At 41.0% G+C, this 18,044-nt stretch overlaps 1 protein-coding gene across 4 annotated transcripts in view; it reads left to right on the top strand.

Moving 5' to 3' along the window:
* The window catches only part of DYNC2I1 (dynein 2 intermediate chain 1), a 44,786-nt gene extending 27,751 nt beyond the window's left edge, over positions 1-17,035 (top strand). For 2 of the 4 annotated variants that reach the window (XM_084859277.1, XM_084859275.1), the window contains 9 exons: positions 824-986; positions 2,318-2,431; positions 3,926-3,987; positions 6,849-6,900; positions 9,235-9,295; positions 9,964-10,063; positions 11,782-11,913; positions 14,103-14,326; positions 16,491-17,035. In XM_084859277.1, coding sequence (XP_084715403.1) covers positions 824-986; positions 2,318-2,431; positions 3,926-3,987; positions 6,849-6,900; positions 9,235-9,295; positions 9,964-10,063; positions 11,782-11,913; positions 14,103-14,326; positions 16,491-16,662 — 1,080 coding nt within the window. In that variant the 3' untranslated portion in view covers positions 16,663-17,035. Of the gene's footprint in view, positions 1-823; positions 987-2,317; positions 2,432-3,925; positions 3,988-6,848; positions 6,901-9,234; positions 9,296-9,963; positions 10,064-11,781; positions 12,218-14,102; positions 14,327-16,490 lie in introns of all 4 variants that reach the window. The other 2 variants (XR_014792454.1, XR_014792455.1) reach the window with 2 other exon arrangements.
* The last annotated feature ends 1,009 nt before the right edge of the window (positions 17,036-18,044 follow it).

Raw genomic sequence — 18,044 nt, 5'->3', positions numbered from 1 at the left:
TTCTTAGTTCAGGCTCAGTTTGATTCCATAGTCCTCACCCATACTGTATAGCAAGTGAAGGAGAGATTGCTTTGCATCATATTTTATCCAGGGTTTTAGAAGTGTGGGATTAAGGGTACAATGCTACAACTTCTTTCACTACAGTCTTTGCTGTATTTCAGGGATGCACCACCTTTTGGGGCCTAAGGGTTGCATGACATGCTGGCTTGGAGTTAAGGGCAGGGCACATGCATGCACAGATCCTAACGATTCTGATTCAGGTCTCTCTTTGCTCGCTGGAATCTGTATCAGGATTGCTGGGAGAGGGAGTCGAGAGCCTTCTCTCCACCCCTGCCCCCAGTCATCCAGATACAGATTGTTCTTTCCTTTCACTGCTGCTACCAGTGAGGAAAGAGCGATCTGGGGGAGAGAAAGCTAGCAATCAGCAGTGGCAGAAGTGTGGCTGGCTGCAACTACAGAGGTACAACCAGTGGGAAATCAGTGGGGGGTTGGGGAATTCAGTGGCAGGGGGCATCAGAGCACCCTGGAGGGGTGATCGTGCAGTTAATGCCTTTAGGGACTGCAGGTTGTGCACTCCTGCTGTACATTGGAAATATTAACTGTATGCTTATAGTTTTATCATTGGGGTAGTGCTAATGTCAGATATGCTCTAGAGAGGAGATAGGAAGCTTTCTCTAATGTTCTTTTTTTCAATTAATTGGAACTTATGTGTAACCAGAGTAATTTTTGTGGACCTGTACGTCTTGAAGGAAAACTGCATATGCAACGTAACTATTTCCTTTTTCTAATTTGTGACTCTGAGATATCTTGTCCTGCCATATAGGTGACTTGCTGCTGCTTTAGTCCTAGTAAAGCTACTCTAGTGTTTGCTGGAACAATTGATGGTTCAGTGTTGGTATGGGATCTCAGAGAAGATTCCAGGATGCATCACTGCCTGCAAGTCAATGAAACAGATTGGACATTTCGATCTCCAACATTTTCTACTGGTTAGTCAATCCGCCTTGAATGATACCACGTCTGTTATGACCCAACAGAGCAGCCTCATAACATATGCCAAGCACAGTTTGTACATATTATCTATTTAAGTATCCCCCACCCCTGCTCTTCCCCTCCAAAAAAGAAGTTCCTCAAAACAGCTTACAAAATAGAAAAACAATAAAAACAATAACCAGTCATTAAAACACATTCACCACAAACTAAAAGCATCTGCAAAAACAAAATCACAGTAAACCAAAACAGGCAATAAATAAAATTAAGCAACAGCACTGTCAAATGCTTGTTTAAAAATGGACACGTTTTCAGTTCTGTGTTAGGCATTTTCTTCATTCTGTGCAAAAGATGTGTGCTATATGTAGTAATAGGATAAGGCAAAGGATGAACCCGTGTAATTAAAGCTGACGGATAAAAGTTCATGAAGACTGCAATCTCACACCCACTTACCTTGGAGTAAACCCCATTGAACTCAGTGGGACTTACTTCTGAGTAGACATATGTAGGATTGCTCTTTAAGCAAGTATCAACATTCTTTTAGTAGGAAATACCAACTCGGACATGTTTCAAGCTGAGGTACTCTTCCATAGAGATTGATATTAACAACAATTTTAAATACCATTCCCAAGTAGAGAGAGAAAAGGGTGTCTCCTCACCACTCAGGCCTCTTTAATGGTAACTCATGATTAATAGAGTTCTCTATTAGAGAGTTTAATTATCTTTAATTTCTCTGTGTCTCCTGATGAAGATCACCCCAGCTTGAAATCCATTGGACATGGTGCTTTTTGTTTAAAAGAACGGTGATTCCCACTTAGTGAACCTTTTCTATTATCATAGGCAGTAATAGAAACATAACTTAAAATGACCGGAGACCTTATTTCAGATATGTTTTTTGAGAATTTAGCAATCATCGCAGATCTGAATAACATATGACTGGGGATGGACTTACTTATTGACAACAGTCAGGTTTAGTCCTACGATTAGACAAAGTGAAGCAAATGCGTCAGATGGCATACTCTGCAGGACAGCAGTGGCAGCCCTTCAGCTCTTCCTCCTGAGCTCCCCCAGGATTAGGGTTAGGGTTAACCCTAACCCCGCACCATGCCCTGCACCCCCTAAACTAGCTTGCTGCTCTCAGGTGTGGTGGAGGATGCTATCTTGTTGCCGGGGTTGAAGTAAGATTCAGCTGCCAGTGAAGTTGGCTTCTGTATGTGGAAGGGGTGGAGTGGAGTAGGGGGGCCACCTTGTTCTTTGCCTCAGGCAGAAAAATGTCTTGAGTTGGCCCTTACAACAGTATACTATTCTATGTTTTATTTCTTAACTCTAGATGGAGTATTCGCCTCAGTAAACCACACATGTCCTGTACTGACAATTGAATCTGTCTCAACATCTGTCCTAAAGGAGCAGAATTGTGGGCTTTCCTATCTCTCATCTCAAGAAGGTATGTGGACTATTCTCCAGAAATCAGTAAATAACTTAGAGAGATTGTCTGGGCCCATAGTTGTTGCTTTTGTGGAATTCCTTGCTAAAAGATATTAATCAGACAATGTCTTTCAGAGATCATAGAATAGTAGAATTATAGACTAGTAGGGTTGGAAGGGGCCTATAAGACCATCGAGTCCAACCTCAGTTCAAGACCTTTTTATTCCTTAGAGTTTTTAAGGGGACCAGCTGGGCATTGTCTGCTGCTTCTGTTGAGTTTCATTACTACAGTGGTTTTATTATATTTTTGTCTGGTGTTTTATTGCACAATTATATTTTATGATATTTGAAATGGTTTGTGTGAACTGTCGTGAGGGCCCTTGATCGGTGGAAAGGCAACATATAAACTTAGGGTGCAATCCTGGGCGGAAAACAACAGAATGACATTTAATAGGGATAAATGCCAAGTTCTGCACCTAGGAAAAAGAAACCAAATGCACAGGTACAAGATGGGGGATACGTGGCTCAACAACACTACACGCGAGAAGGATCTTGGAATTGTTGTCGATCACAAGCTGAATATGAGCCAACAATGTGATGTGGCTGCAAAAAAGGCCAATGGTCTTTTGGGCTGCATTAATAGAAGCATAGCCTCCAAATCCTGGGAAGTACTAGTCCCCCTCTATTCAGCACTGCTTAGGCCTCATCTGGGGTACTGTGTCCAGTTCTGGGCACTGCACTTTAACAAGGATGCAGACAAGCTGGAGAGGGTTCAGAGGAGGGCAACAAAGATGATCAGGGGACTGGAAACAAAGCCTTATGAAGAGAGACTGAAAGAACTGGGCATGTTTAGCCTTGAGAAGAGAAGACTGAGGGGAGCTATGATAGCGCTCTTCAAGTACTTGAAAGGTTGTCACAGAGAGGAAGGCCAGCATCCCTTCTCGATCATCCCAGAATGCAGGACATGGAATAATGGGCTCAAGTTACAGGAAGCCAGATTCCAGCTGAACATCAGGAAAAACGTCCTGACTGTAAGAGCAATACGACAATGGAACCAATTACCTGGGGCGGTAATGGGCTCTCCCACACTGGAGGCATTCAAGATGAGGCTGGACAGCCATCTGTCGGTGATGCTCTGACTTGGATTCCTGCATTGAGCAGGGGGCTGGACTCAATGGTCTTGTAGGCCCCTTCCAACCCTACTATTCTATGATTCTATGATCCTATGCATATTTAGACAGAAAAAAGGCCTACAACTCCCAGCATGCCATTGCCAGCCATGCTGGGGCATGCTGGGAGTTGTAGGCCTTTTTTCTGTCTAAATATGCATAGGATTGCGCCTTTAATAATCAAATAATGAGTTTCTTTTCAGCATGGATACAATTCCTCCACGGCCTTGGGCAAGTTAATATCTCTGCCTACCTTATTTTATAAGGGTCAGGTTTATGTAGACAAAATTAGAATAAGAATAGTTGTCCATAATTTATGCAAATATATCTTTTTTCCCCTACAGAAATGTTAGGACTTTCATTTCAGATTGCTTCAATGGATGAAAATGGGACTCTCAGTCTGTGGGTGAGTTGGGGCTTTTTGGTAGAAGTTACTCAGAGATTTTCTCCCAGGTAGTGCTTTCATTGAAGGGATGAAGCATTTTCCCTGTATTATGAGCCACCTTGGCCCTCTTTGAGAGAGACTTTATATAAATGTTTAAAATAAAGGGTTAGATCTAGGATCTGCCTTCCATAGATGGAAAGGTTCTGCTCTCAGAAGGTGCTTCTGCCCAATTTTTGTGGTTCCACTCTCACCCCATACAACACAGCTCATCTCATTCAGCAGGGTCACCTAACCCCCTGTGTAGCATTTACGGGGGCTAGAGAGGCTGCCATGGAGACGAGGAGGCCAGGATGTCCACTTCTGCCAGCTCAGTTGCTTGTGCCTAAATCTAGTTCCTACTCAAAAGATATTATAACTTATGCAATTTCCTCCTCCACCTAATTAAGGCATTGTAAGAAACTTGTGTAGGTGGGCCCCTCTACTCTAAGGCAGTCCCACTGCTATCACCAAACGTGGAGGAACACCTCTTCTTACTGGGGCATTCCTACTGCTACAGCCACGACTTGTGAAGAATCAGCCCTCACCACTGGGCAATTCCTCCCTTCACTTCTGCTGCCACCATTAAACTACACCCCTTTATTTAATATACACCTTTTGCCTAAGGTCATAAGCTTGTCATTAGGTGTGAGATAAACAGATCAGAAGGATGAGGAAAGTAAACAAAGATATATAGTATTTTATTAAAAGAAATAAAACAAAAAAGCTTGTTATTTAAGATTAGCTGTTACTTTACAAACAAAGTTTCTATGCTGTTACTTTAAACCATACTTCTGTATGGTTACTGTTGCCACCAATCAGGTATTAGAAGCCCCAGTTCCTAGCCCTAACCAGCCCTAAGCCAATTCTCTTATCAATCTCTACCACAGTTAACCCACAGGCCTAGCAGCGATTGCTTGGGAGGCAGTCTTCTCTCTGGTAGGGTTGACTTCCACCTGGAACCTTGAAGGCTGTTCACCAGGCTTCCCTTGAAGTTTTCCGTTTGGTCCAGCTGCTACTCTGTCTTCAGATCACTGCCACCAGCTGACACTCAGGCTTGAGCTCTCTTCTCCAAAGGCTGCTCCAGAAGTCTTCTCCTTCTCACTTGCAGACCTCCTTCAGCTTTTGCCTCACGTGTTCTCAGATTGGCTTCCCAGCCTTGCGGCTGCTCTTCCTCCTGGCTGATGTCTTCTCAGGCTCCCAGCCTCTCCTGATCACTCTCCCTCAGGCAAAACTCTCCAGGCAAACACCCCCCAGATGCTCTCAACAGCTCCTTATATTTACTCCAGTCAGAAACCTCCAGCCAGTCAGATTTGGTGTCACCAACATTCCATCACACCGCCTCTGTTTAAACTCAGGACCAATGGGCAACTTTAGAAAGTTCAGTTATTCTCCAGTCAGGTGGTATCTTCCCATATATAAGGCCATAATACCTGGCCTCATATTCACCAGTCTCTCCTCTGACTCAAGCCTCTAGTAAAACACATCCGTTTTTCCTTCTATTGTTAACCTATTCAGTCATTTAAACAAAACATAACAGTTAAACTTTTACCTCACAAAAATTCAGTTTCTTCGCAGGCACCCTTTGCAATTGTGAGTACTGTCCGTAAGGATCATGAGCACTGTTTGATTGGTGTCTGTGAAAACACTAGCAGTATTTGTTTTTTGCCATTTTAATTATCCTGCTTTTAAATCTGGATTTCCAATTCAGTTTATAAAAGATGTGTGCTGCTCTGTCACCATCTCTGCCATGCTTATGGTATTTGTAAACTTTTATTTGTGTTAATTTTCTGAAGTTGAGTTCTCACTAAAGCTTAGGAGTACTCATGTATTTTTTTTAACATCTATTTCATTGTTCCCACAGCACTATGAAGAACAGCCAATAATCTTTCAGTATTAAACTTATTATACTTATGTATTTTATGACTTGTACTTTATGAATTTTAGTATTATGGAAGTGCACAATTGCACATTTTATGAGAGATCATAATTGTAAAGAAAATGAGATATTTAAGCATCAGGCAAGCAAAGCCATGGCAAAATGATGGGGAAGGAAAAACTGACCTGAGCACATATTTGGGGGGGTATACCTGCAAAGTTTATTTTGAATAGGCAGTAAATAAAGAAATCAAAACCAACACAATACAGGTTTTAGCTGTGGTAAGCTGCTGTGTAGACAAGCTTTAGGGCAGGGGCAAGGAATCTCCAGCTTGCAAAGTCTTAAAATCCCCCACCCACTCTTAGCTTGGATCTGTCCCTGTCCCCCCCAGCTTTCCGCAGTGTTTTTGCTGTGAGGGAGGGTTGACTTCCAGAAGCTTTTCCCAGGAGGGCTCAGTGGGGAACTGCTGTTATCTCCCATCAGCTGCCTATTGGAAATAAAAGCTTTTCCCTACAGGGGAGAGTGGGCAGAGCCTCTGGAGGAAGCTGCTGTGTGATTCAATCCTACTTCTGAGGCTTATCCTGTTTCCTTGTGAGTAGATACGCTGCCCATGCTTACTTCTGAGTAGACCTACAGAGGCTTGGTATTTGGGATGCTATTTGAAAGTGATGTTGGATGATTCAGTCCTGCTTGCTTCTGAATACAAATGTAGAGGTTTGTCCTGCTAATTTTTGGGTATGCTTAAATTGGTAAAAATCACATGTTGGCCCCACCCACTTTGCCTTTTGCCCCACCCACAGATGAATTGCGGCCCCCAAGACCTTTCCCAGGTTGGAATTCAGCCATTGGACTGAAAAGGTTCCCCACTCCTCATTAGGGAAAAGACATGGAAAGCTACAATAGAATTATCTTAAAGAATGTTTGCAGTGACACCTCCTGTTATGTGTTAATGTTTGCCATTTTCTAGGTAGTAGTGGAACTTCAAAAAGGGGATTTGGCTGGTTCACAAAGTGATTTAGGTAAGTAAAGCTCATTACAGAACTAGCTGTTTATGGAATGGGATGGACAGAAAGTAGTTAATTGAAAGAGAAGCATTGTTTGTAATCACAGGAGATTGAAGCTGTTCTGGGCAGTCAGCTGTGCAGTTGCATACAACATTTAATTGAAATATTACTTTCTTTTTTAAAATACTTTTTATTCTATTTTTTATCTTTATAATGAAATAAACAGTACCAACAACCTAGTCATGACACAGCAATAATGAAAAAGAAAAAAAACAGAAGAAGGAAAAGGAAGAAGAAAGGAAGAAAGAAAAAGAAAAAATATTAAACAGTTAAATAAAAGCATTAAATTTAAACCGCATTACACACAAACTTCAAATATCATTCTACTTAAAAATTATATCTAAAACATTGCCAATATTATCAGTACAGCATAGATAATCAACCTTACATTTCAGTATCATATCATCAGTCTTATAGCAAGGGAGCAAGCCTACAATTCATTTCCAATAACTATATATTGCCCTTCAGTTAACATATAATAGTAAAGCTTAACAATTTAACCAGCCAAAAATATTACTAATCAAAGTCTCATAATAATTATAGTAATAATAATAAAAAGGAAGGAAATTAAAAAGGATAAGAAATAATAACAAATCACTAATATATTTTATACTGTCCATATTTTAGATAGTGTCAGTGTATACATATCTATACACACTCAAACAGGAATTTTACTATACAGTATATCATGTCTAGTATAGAAAAAGAGGAAGTAAGAAAAAGAGAGAGAGAGACAGAGAGAGAGACAGAGAGAGAGAAGCGGGCGGGGGATATATGTAAACAGTCCTCTGGACTGGCATACTGCCCAGACCTTATAACCCAAACAAATCCGAAAAACAATAATAGTTGAAAAGTTCCCAGCTCATGAGGCTGTGGAAGATGTCTCCCATGCTTTACTTTGAACGCCAGCTGGCCAAGCCTCTGACATTTCATGATTTAATTTTTTTTTTTCATCTGGCCTTCAAAAAGAATGCAAAGTATAGCAGGGTATTTGATATGATATTGCAGATTCATTTGTCTTGCCTGATTTCTCACCATGGTAAATTGCCTTCTTTTGTCAGCGATTTCTTTAGTGTAATCCGTAAATAACATAGCTTTGTCTCGTGTTGGCCCCCAAAAAAGTTCTCCCACTTCTCTTACCAAGCGCAAAATATGATTTTTTGTAGAAACTCTTGCAGATTGAACTATAACAGTATAGGCAGTTCCTTTGATACCATGAACTGGACCTGGAACACAGTATGCATGCTGAATATCGAGTAAATAATCAGATGGCAGAGTGAGTAGCTCATGCAGAAATTTATCCAAGAATTTAGACAGACTTATATCAGCAGGCAGATCTTTGATACCAGGGATACACAGGTTCGCTCTACGAGTATATGCCTCCAGTTGGGAAATTCTCGCAGACAGGGTATTATGAAAGGCATGCATAGCCGTCTCTTGCGCAGATACCTGGTCTTGGAGAGCATTAACCTTCACTTCCATCTTTTGCAAAGAGCTATTAATTAGATCCACAGCCCCTTGAAGGTTAGTAATAGAATCTTGGATTGTATCCAGCCTCTTAGCCTGTTCTGCTAATTGAGAAGACAAGGTTTTTATCAGGGCCAGCAACTCCTCTACATCTCCGGCATCTCTAGAAACCTTTGCCAAGGGAGGGGTTGGGGGAATTGGCGGTGGTCCTGGGGCTTTTTTCCTTCCCCTTGATGCTGCCATCCTCCTCTTCCGTAAAGAAAGCAAAATAGTATAATTACAAGCAAACAGTCACTTCAACAGATTTTGCAGGTCCTCAGATATTGTTGGTATTTTTAATTCATAAATACATTTGGAGCTCGTCAGCCCTGAAGACTCCTAATTACATAGGAGTTTCAAAACAGCTTTCAGGAGATGATGCTCCGGAAAACTGACCTCAGAGTCCAGCTCTTCTGCTGCTCCGCAAAAGGAGTTGTTCTTCCAAGATCTTATCCAGATGGTACTCTAGCTTCCCCTTTTAATTCCAGGGGGAAATGAAAATGTTAGAGGAGGCAACCTGCGGAGCCTCCGCAGGATGCTTGCCAGGGTGACATGACTCCAACTGGAAGTCGAAAAATTACAATAATAAAAATATTAAAACAATAATTCTGTGAAGATAGAGTTACTCTAAACACTGAGATGGTATCTTCTGTCTACCAAGATTGCTTTGTGAACTAGAACCTTCAATTCATTTGTGGCTATGTTTGGGATCATGGTGCCATCTAACTAAATCAGTAGTGATAAGTGATTACTATTATTACAGTCCAGTTTTATTACTTTCAGGCTTAATTCCTGGGGGGAAAGTAAAGTTGGTCCATAGCTCTACTGTTCAGCTGAATTGCAGGTAAAAAATATGGTACACTTCTTCTTGAAATAAATGTTCCCTATAACCAAATCAGTCATATTGCTGTTAGTATCTGTGTTTTAGTGTACTTGGTTGTTTTGTACTGTTGAAAATGCTCACTTGTCAGATGTTTGCATTGTCCTATTAAAGTAAAAAAAAGCTACTTAGGTTACATATATGCTTTACACATCTATAGCTATGGACTCCTAACTAACCCTGAGAGCAGACTGAGCTTTCTGTTTTTAGCAGAATAGCAAAATCCTTTGGGAGAAGAATTCCCATTTATCACTCCCTCTAAGAACAAACTTAGTAAGTGCCGACATGATTGTAGCTGAAACCAGACTACTGAGAAACAAGAGGGAGATAGCCACAGTCTTGGGAGAAACCCAAAATTTGGAGAAGTACAAAATAATCATTAGGAAAAAAAAGCCTAAGGAAGCAGATCTGCCACACACACACACACACGCAAACAGCTCAAGGAGGACTGAGCATGCTCAGTGCCTACAGAATGCTACATGTTGGTTGAGGAGAAAATTAGGCAGGGGAATAGAATGAATTATTGTAGAAAATTGCATGGCTGGCCAGCTGTAATAGCAGCCTACACTGCAACACTTCATTGCAGGTTTCACTTACTTATATATATTTATATTTCTTTTGCATTTCCCCAGCTTTTCCCCCAAAGATACCATGTTCCTGGGGGTACCCCACACACTGAATATTAAATTCCTGCCTTCAAATCCTAATCATTTTGTTGTCGGAACAGACGTTGTGAGTAATATTCTAATTTTAGTTCCACTATTGCCTCCTTTTCTCTCCTAATTGTTGCAGATTTGAATATATTAACTTTTTAAAGGTAACATCCCCAAATGTAAAAAACATTTGAAGAGCCATGCTGGATCAGACCAAGGTCCATCTAGTCCAGCATTCTATTCACACAGTAGCCAACTAGCTGCCTGTGGGAAACCCAGATGTAGGACATGGGTGCAATAGCATCCTCCTGGTTGTGTTTCCCAGCAACTGACACACTGCTTCTGATACTGGAGGTAGCATGTGGTCATCAGGACTAGTTGCCATTGATAGTCTTATGCTCCATGAATTTGTGTAATCCCCTTTTAAAACCATCCAGATTGGTGACTATCACTATATCTTGTTGTAGTGAATTGCATAGTTCAGCTATGTGCAGTGTGAAGAAGTACTTCCTTTTATCTGCCCTGAATCTCCTACCAATCAGTTTCATGGGATGATCCCATTGGGTTCTAGTACTATTAGAGAGAGAGAGAGAGAATGTCTCCCTATCCACTTTCTCCACACCATACATAATTTTGTTCACATCTATCATGTCTCCCTTCACTGACCTTTTCTCTAAGCTAAACAGTTTGAGATGTTGTAATCTTTCCTCATAAGGAAGTTGCTCCAGCCCCTTGATAATTTTAGTTACCCTTTTTTGTACTTTTTCCAACTCTACAGTATCCTTTTTTAGGTGTGGTACCCAGAATTAGGTGTGGTGCCCAGTATTGCACATGTGGTCGCACCATAGTTTTGTATAAGGACAGTATGATATTAACAGTTTTATTGTCAATTCCTTTCCGAATTATGCCTAACATGGAATTTGCCTTTTTTCACAGCAGCTACACAGTGGGTTGACATTTTCATTGAGCTGTCCACCACAACCCCAAGATTTCTTTCTTGGCCAGTCACTGCTAGCTGAGATCCCATCAGCCTATACGTGAACTTGGGATTTGTTGCCCCAGTGTGTATCATTTTACATTTGCTTAGGAGCTCTATTGAGGCTTTCAGGACCTGTGTAACATCAACATGCAGTGAGAAGAAGTACTCTACCCTGCCCACCTGCTCACGTGTTTCCATCACCCTTCACTGATACTGGGGTCCTAGATCATATGGAGAGCCTCTATGGATACAGGAGGATGTCCTCTTTGGACCATTGCCCTACACAAGTACAGGGCAACGGAAATGGGCAAGGAAGCGGGCAGGGCTACAGTGACCTTCTCCTTGCATGTTGATTCTACACAGATCTCAATGCCTGCATGTGGCTATGCTGAACCACATTTAGCATTTTGATGCCCATTCTTCTGGTTTGGAAAGAACCTTTTGGATCTCTTCGTAGTCCTTTTTGTTTTAGCCACCCTAAATAATGTGGTGTCATCGGCAAATTTAGCCACCTCACTGCTCACTCCTAATATCAGATAATTTATGAACAACTTGAAAAACATTGGTCCCAGTACAGATCCCTGTGGGACCCCACTGTTTATATCCCTCCATTGGGAGAATTTACCATTTATTCCTACTCAGCTTTCTGTTCTTTAACCAGTTACTGATCCATAAGATGACCTTCATTCCATGACTGCAAAGCATTCAGTTGCTGCATTTTAAAGTCTAATTGAATATTTCTCTGTAATGTATTTCTCATCATTTTTCATTTAATATAGCAGAGATAAGAGATACTTTATTTTGTATTAAATCCACAGGCTATAGTGAGTCATGGTACAAGGCATGAATTAAGAGTACCACCCAAGTGGTTCAAACCCCAGCAGGGGGGACCAAGATCAACCAGAGTCAATGCAATCGACTTCTCCCCATTTGGAAAACCAATATTTTTGGTATGGACCACCTTCTGCATTTCTTGCTTGGTAATATAGATGGAGGTAAATGTGTCTGAAAATTGGCTTAGAACTAGAGATGTGCACCGACCACAAGATTCGACTTGGATCCTGATTTGGTGCTTCAGAAAATAACTTGATTTGACGGCCATTCACTGAAACTTGGGTACTGAACCTAAGCTGAGATTTGGAAATCCAAGGCTTCATGTCTCCCTTTGGCTGTCATGGGAAATACAAAAGAACAGCAGTACCATTTTTTCTGTTCGACAGATGGGATAAGGCCTGCCAAATTCCAGGAAAAAAGGTTCAGTGTTTTTTCTGCTATGTGTCTTTATGTTTTGATTTTTTTTAAAGAGAACTGTTGATCAGTTTTTTATATCTTGATTTAAAAAATTGGATGAAATTTGCAGGGATAGTTGCCCCTTCTGAGGGGACTGAGTTTGCCAAGTTTCAGATGAATAGATGCAGCGGGTTTTGTGCAAGAGCAGCCTTTACATTTTGCGGGTATCCCAAAACGGACACACTTATCCCCTTATGTTCCTCATAGACCATTCTTCTGAAAACAACAGAAAGCACAGTGGCCCTAAGTAAGAAAACTGCAAAGTTTCAGAAGAATAAGTGCAGCGGTTCAAGTGGAAGGGCAGTCCTCAAATTTGGCAGGGCGTGGGGTGTGATCATTTCCCCTTCCCTCCTCCCCTTAGTTTTTGGGTCATTTGTATGAACATAGCACATATCATAGCGGTGTCCTCAGGCAAGAAGCAACAAAACAACTGGATTGGGCTTACTGGTGATAATAAATATATATTGCAAAATCTAATGATAAATGTTTTTTATCAGTATAGTTTAAAAGCATACCTCAAAACAATAAGAGAGGATACAGTGTTGTTGTGCTGTAAAAGCCTACCAAAGGTAACCAATACCAAATAAACCAAACACATTTCGACATAAAGTCTTCCTCAGTGGTCTAGTACAAAGGACATGGTCTAGTGTAGAAAAGGTATGACAAAAAATAAACATGTGTATACAGACACCTTTTGTATAACACATTCCATAGTGAATCCTGGTGGTGTTGGAAGAAGAGCCATCTCATGGTCCCATCCTTGCTCTCCCCCAAGTAATTGGAAAGCCCCTGGTAAAATGTGCTCTACAGTCACTTAGGCTGCAATCCTGTGCATGTTTAGGCAGAGAAAACTCCTACAACTCCCAGTATTGCTGGGAGTTGTAGGAGTTTTCTCTGTCTAAACATGCATAGGATTGCGCCCTTCATCACTCAACCCCTCCCCCACCTCATCAGCATTTAGAGAGAGAAAGTAAAAGACACTATTTTTGAAGAAACATTGCTTTTCTGAAGCTGAATCGCAAACGAAACCTCAAGCAAGGTCCAGCTTCGGTCCTGGTCACTTGGGAAGGAAGCCCGCTTCCCCTTGGGAAGCACCAGAAACAGTCTGATGGGGCCTAATTCAGCTAAAGATTCAGATCCCTACTTTGAACTATATGTAGCCACACATAATGTACCCTATTGTGGAGTGGCCATTGCATTTCTGTACTGAGTTTTGCAAGTAGCATTAACATTTTGCAATCCACTGGAGCAACACTACTAGTGTGACTCAGATTTTAGCCTGTTTTGCCCAAGACTGGGTTTCAGGTCCTTTATATTAGAGGTGTTAAATCTGTTACTAAGCTTATTAGTGAGCTAAGAGATAGCTAAGATGAGGACATAATAGTGTCTCCTAGTAATTTTTCATGCGGCTACAAACAAGCTAAGTAGAAACAAAGGTCAAGTGCCCTTACTTACTTGTGTTTGCTCTTTTTCTTATTAAGGCACAAGGGAGCCAGAGTGCTACTCACACAGCTGGCAGAGTGCTATGATACGTTGCCACTGTAGAACCCAATGCAGGGATGGAATAAATGCCAGCCTTATCTCTTATTACTAGGGATACCTGTGGTGGTGCAAGTCGTAAGACAGCAGCAGGCAGCCTGGCAAGAGAACATTTTAGGGTGCACTTGTAGTTTGCCATTCATCTGGTTGTTAGTGCAGTTGCTACATGCTGCACTTGAGTGGCAAACTGTATGCCCCTTTTAGAAGTTGATTGACATTTTAATTAATAAGAGGATTACTTGTGTTGATGAGCGGTGTGGTGTTGTTGCTGCTGTTGTAATGAGGGGCTTTTTCTTTTTAATATTTTCAGGTGGGCTGTTCAGATGGGAGTATAAGATTGCACCAAATGACATCTGAGCTTCCCCTGATGCAGTGGAACAACAGCACAGCAGGGCAGCCAATAATTGCCCTCCAGTGGGCTCTGACCAGACCAGCCGTGTTTTTTGTTTTGGATGCAATGTCTGTTGTGTACATTTGGGACCTGTTGGAAAACGACTTGTCACCTGTAGCCAAACAACCTATCTGGTCAGACAAGTAAGTCCGTAACATGCTGTTTTGATCACAATCTTACAAATTCGACCCAAGTGAATGCGGTTAAACTTTGATCCTTATAAACTTTCTGCTTCCTTAATCCATGCTAATATTATGGCTGTGGTCCAGGTAATCCCCATATTTGGGATCAGGAACGAAATCCCCTCCTTCATTTTTCCTTTACATTGGCAGATAACATTACTGGGAATAGTTTTTCTCCCTTCCATTGAGTACATGGTGTAGATGGCTCTCTTAAGACAGCTGATTTTGCATACCACACAAGCAACTCTTGAGTGTTGTCTTTGGGCCCCACAATTTATTACATTTCTATCCCGCCCAATAGCCAAAGCTCGCTGGGCAGTTTACAAAGATTAAAACCATTAAAAATACAGTATACAGAGATTAAAAGCCATTTGCATAAATCACAGAAAGAGACAATATACACAAGAAACATATATCTAAAACAACTTCAAACAAGCAATCTCAAGCAAACAACATTCCTGCTAGAAGTACGAGGAATACTTAGATTCTGTGTTATTCTGTGAAGTTACTATGACTGTTCGGGAGCTAGCGCAACATAGTGACTGAGTTATGAACCAGGCAGTTCCCAGTTCAAATCTCTCTGCTGCCATGAATTAAGTGGCCTAATCAAGCCATGACTCTCAGCCTAAGTCGCACCTCCTATCCACAATATTGGGGGTGGTAATGCTGATTTACCTTGCAAGAGGGGTGGGGAACCTCTTTCAGCCCAGGAGCTGAATTCCATTTTGGAGAAGCTCTCATAAGCTGTATTCTAGTGGTGGGTGGGGCCAAAGGCAAAGGGGGAAGGGCCAAATGCAAAATAAGTGGGGTCAGCTTTAAAAAACACACACCACCCAAATGCCAGCACTTTGTAGCTTAAAGCTCTTACTGCCAGTCACTAAGCCTTAGGAGAGGCATTTCAACTTTTTAGAATGGGGGAAATACTGCACCAGAGCCAGGAAACCACTAAATGATCAAGGGATGGGCCAGGGAAGGGGCATGGCCATCTGGGGAACCTTGGAGGGCTGGATTTGGCTCGGAGTCCCAAGATTCCCTACGTCTGCCCTACAAGAATGTTGTAAGGATTATTGAGATAATATTTGACTTTGAACAGTCTGAAGTGCTACACTAATGCCAAGTGCTAATTTTGATCACAGAGAATCACACTACATTAGAAAGGAGCAGTAATAGATGATCTTTTGATACCTTCTGTCTGCATAATTCCGGGGGCCATGTCGTATACTATATAAGTATATACCAGAGAGAGAGAGAGAGAGAGAGAGAAGTTCCCAGAATTGTGGTAGGCAGCATTAGGAATATAATTAGACTTGGTCTGAATGTTTACCTTTAATTACATTTTTAGCTGGTCTTCCTAGCAGGATGCCTTTTTTTCTCATACTTCTGCTTATGGCTTTATATCTGGCTATTTAGGACGCACCTTGGCACAGTACAGCTGACTTTTAGGATGGTTTTAAGCACCCATGTAGACAGTCTGCGGAAGATTGAAAAATTAAAGCTTAGGATTTTTTTTCCTTTGTAGTCCAAAAGTAAATATTTCATGTCACAGGGCCCATTGGTATGAACAAGAGATGTGCTATAACACACCTTTTACTTTTCTGCAACTCTCAGTCATTGGGTTTGCTCAGAAAAGTTCTCCTTTAAATTACATTTCTGTCCTGCCGTTCTGCCAGGAGTGGTTTACAGTTTGAAACAATGTTTTACAGTTCAGTAGGCACAATACAAAAGGGACAAGGCAAGAAGAGGAAAATAAGCAAATTCCCATGGCGTGGCACTGCGTGAGACAATGGGATGGGAGGAGGCGGTCGGCTGTTGCTCCAGTCAGGCTTACGGAAAGGACTGTGTCTCCTCTCCCTTTGATGCAGTAGGGTAGAGATAGAGATAGTTCTGGGAGGGGAAGAGCCAAGAGGCAATTGGTCCCAGATGGGCAGCCAATGGAGGGGTCCTTGCTCGGCAAGTGGAATGGCATCTTATGGAGGTAATACTGCAAAGGGAGGAACTAAATGGCAGTTGGTCCTAGCTGGACTGATAGAAGAGGATTTGCTTTTTCAGAGTCTAATTGTCTAAGTCCAACTGTCTTCATCTCTTTCCCTTCCTCTGTTAAACAAAAGCTCTTTTCCTCCCTTAGGGTTATAACTATGGCTGTTCTGGGTGAGCCTGAAAAACCCAGTGGTCTCCTGGGGATTGCGCTGGCCAAAGAATCTGGAATAATAGACATTAAGTACGTGAAGAAGAAATGGGCACTACCTCAGCTGGAGGAATCTGAGAAATTAAACTTACTTTTGCAGCAAGCCTTGTAAAATCCAAACAGATGCCTCTTTATGAATACATAAATATGACTTCATGACTTTAGATGTATTTGTTAATATTTGGGTTTTAACAAGGCATCACTTGGTTGAAAGATACCATTTCTTATTTTTTCACTCATTTTTGTAAATAGTATTTATATATTTTTAAAGTATCAACACAGTATTTGAACTTGAGATAGACAATATTTTTATCAAACATAAAACAAAATAAATATCCATGATATCAAACCTAAAAAGGAGATATAAATTGTATTTATATTTAATTCCAAAAATGTATTTACTTCTAATAGGCTATGTACTATATATGTTTATAGATATTTTGAAATAAAACCATAAATATGCAGTCCTATGAAATTTAAGTATCTTTTAAAAGTCGTATCATTGAAAGCCATTTTATGCTTATTGTTCATGTGAAACTAGACCTCTGATTTTGTAGCGTTTGCAGAATTTTACTGAATTCAGGTTACTTTGTCCCTGGCTCAAAACTGACATTTCTGTAGTTCTCATTACAGGCGGGACAGTGCTTCCCCCACTGCTACTATCACTTTCTGCTTCACATTATACAGAGAATCTAGAAAATATTTAAAATTATCCTATTTTATCTGTGTTTTTCCTTAGCAGAAAAACAAGCACCTAGCAGTCATTCTCTGGATCTTCTCACTGGTTTGGAAGTTGTCCAGATTTTTAGCTGCAATTTTTCTGCTGACAATTGGCTCTGTGGTTCTCCAGCCTGATCCAGCAATAGAAATAAGTACACATGTAGGTTTCCACATACAGATCCACTTTCTAGATCAGGCTCTGCATAGGATGATGTGCACGTGAATCTCCTGCATTCATGGCTGTGTGCTGTTCCGGACACCAGATCAGGAACTGAACATGCAGCAGGATTTGATGCGGATGCATATCTGACTGTAGATATTAAATGCAAGTGAAACAATCTGTGACATTGCTGTGCACATGTATACAAGAATGCACAATTGCCGTGCTATACTAATTTAAGATTTGTACTGGAGAAAAAAACCTTGGTCTCAAGTCCTAAATTAATGAATTGTACAGTTTGTGACAATTCAATTAAAATTAGTGCTGCAGCAATTCACATGAGCAATAACTAATGGTAAATAACGGTTCTAGGACGATTGTGCTACAGCTGTAGTGAGACTGGAAACCATTGCCTCAATTATGCTCAAACAGATAGAATAAAAATTAATTCTCATTCAGCAGTTTTGTAGCAGAAATCAGAGTCAGAGAGACCACGGAGCGAAGGAAAAAGAGATTCTTCTTTATTTAACGCGCGGGCTTAAGGCTGGAATCTTTTCCAAAGAGCCAGAAGCCCCGATTTTCATTAGCACATTGTTTTTATAGATATTGTGACA

The sequence above is a fragment of the Heloderma suspectum genome, chromosome 5, assembly GCF_057233095.1.
Source record: "Heloderma suspectum isolate Gila_16-S chromosome 5, 16-S_ref, whole genome shotgun sequence".
NCBI lineage: Eukaryota > Metazoa > Chordata > Lepidosauria > Squamata > Helodermatidae > Heloderma > Heloderma suspectum.
This window is presented reverse-complemented; position numbering and strand designations above follow the sequence as displayed.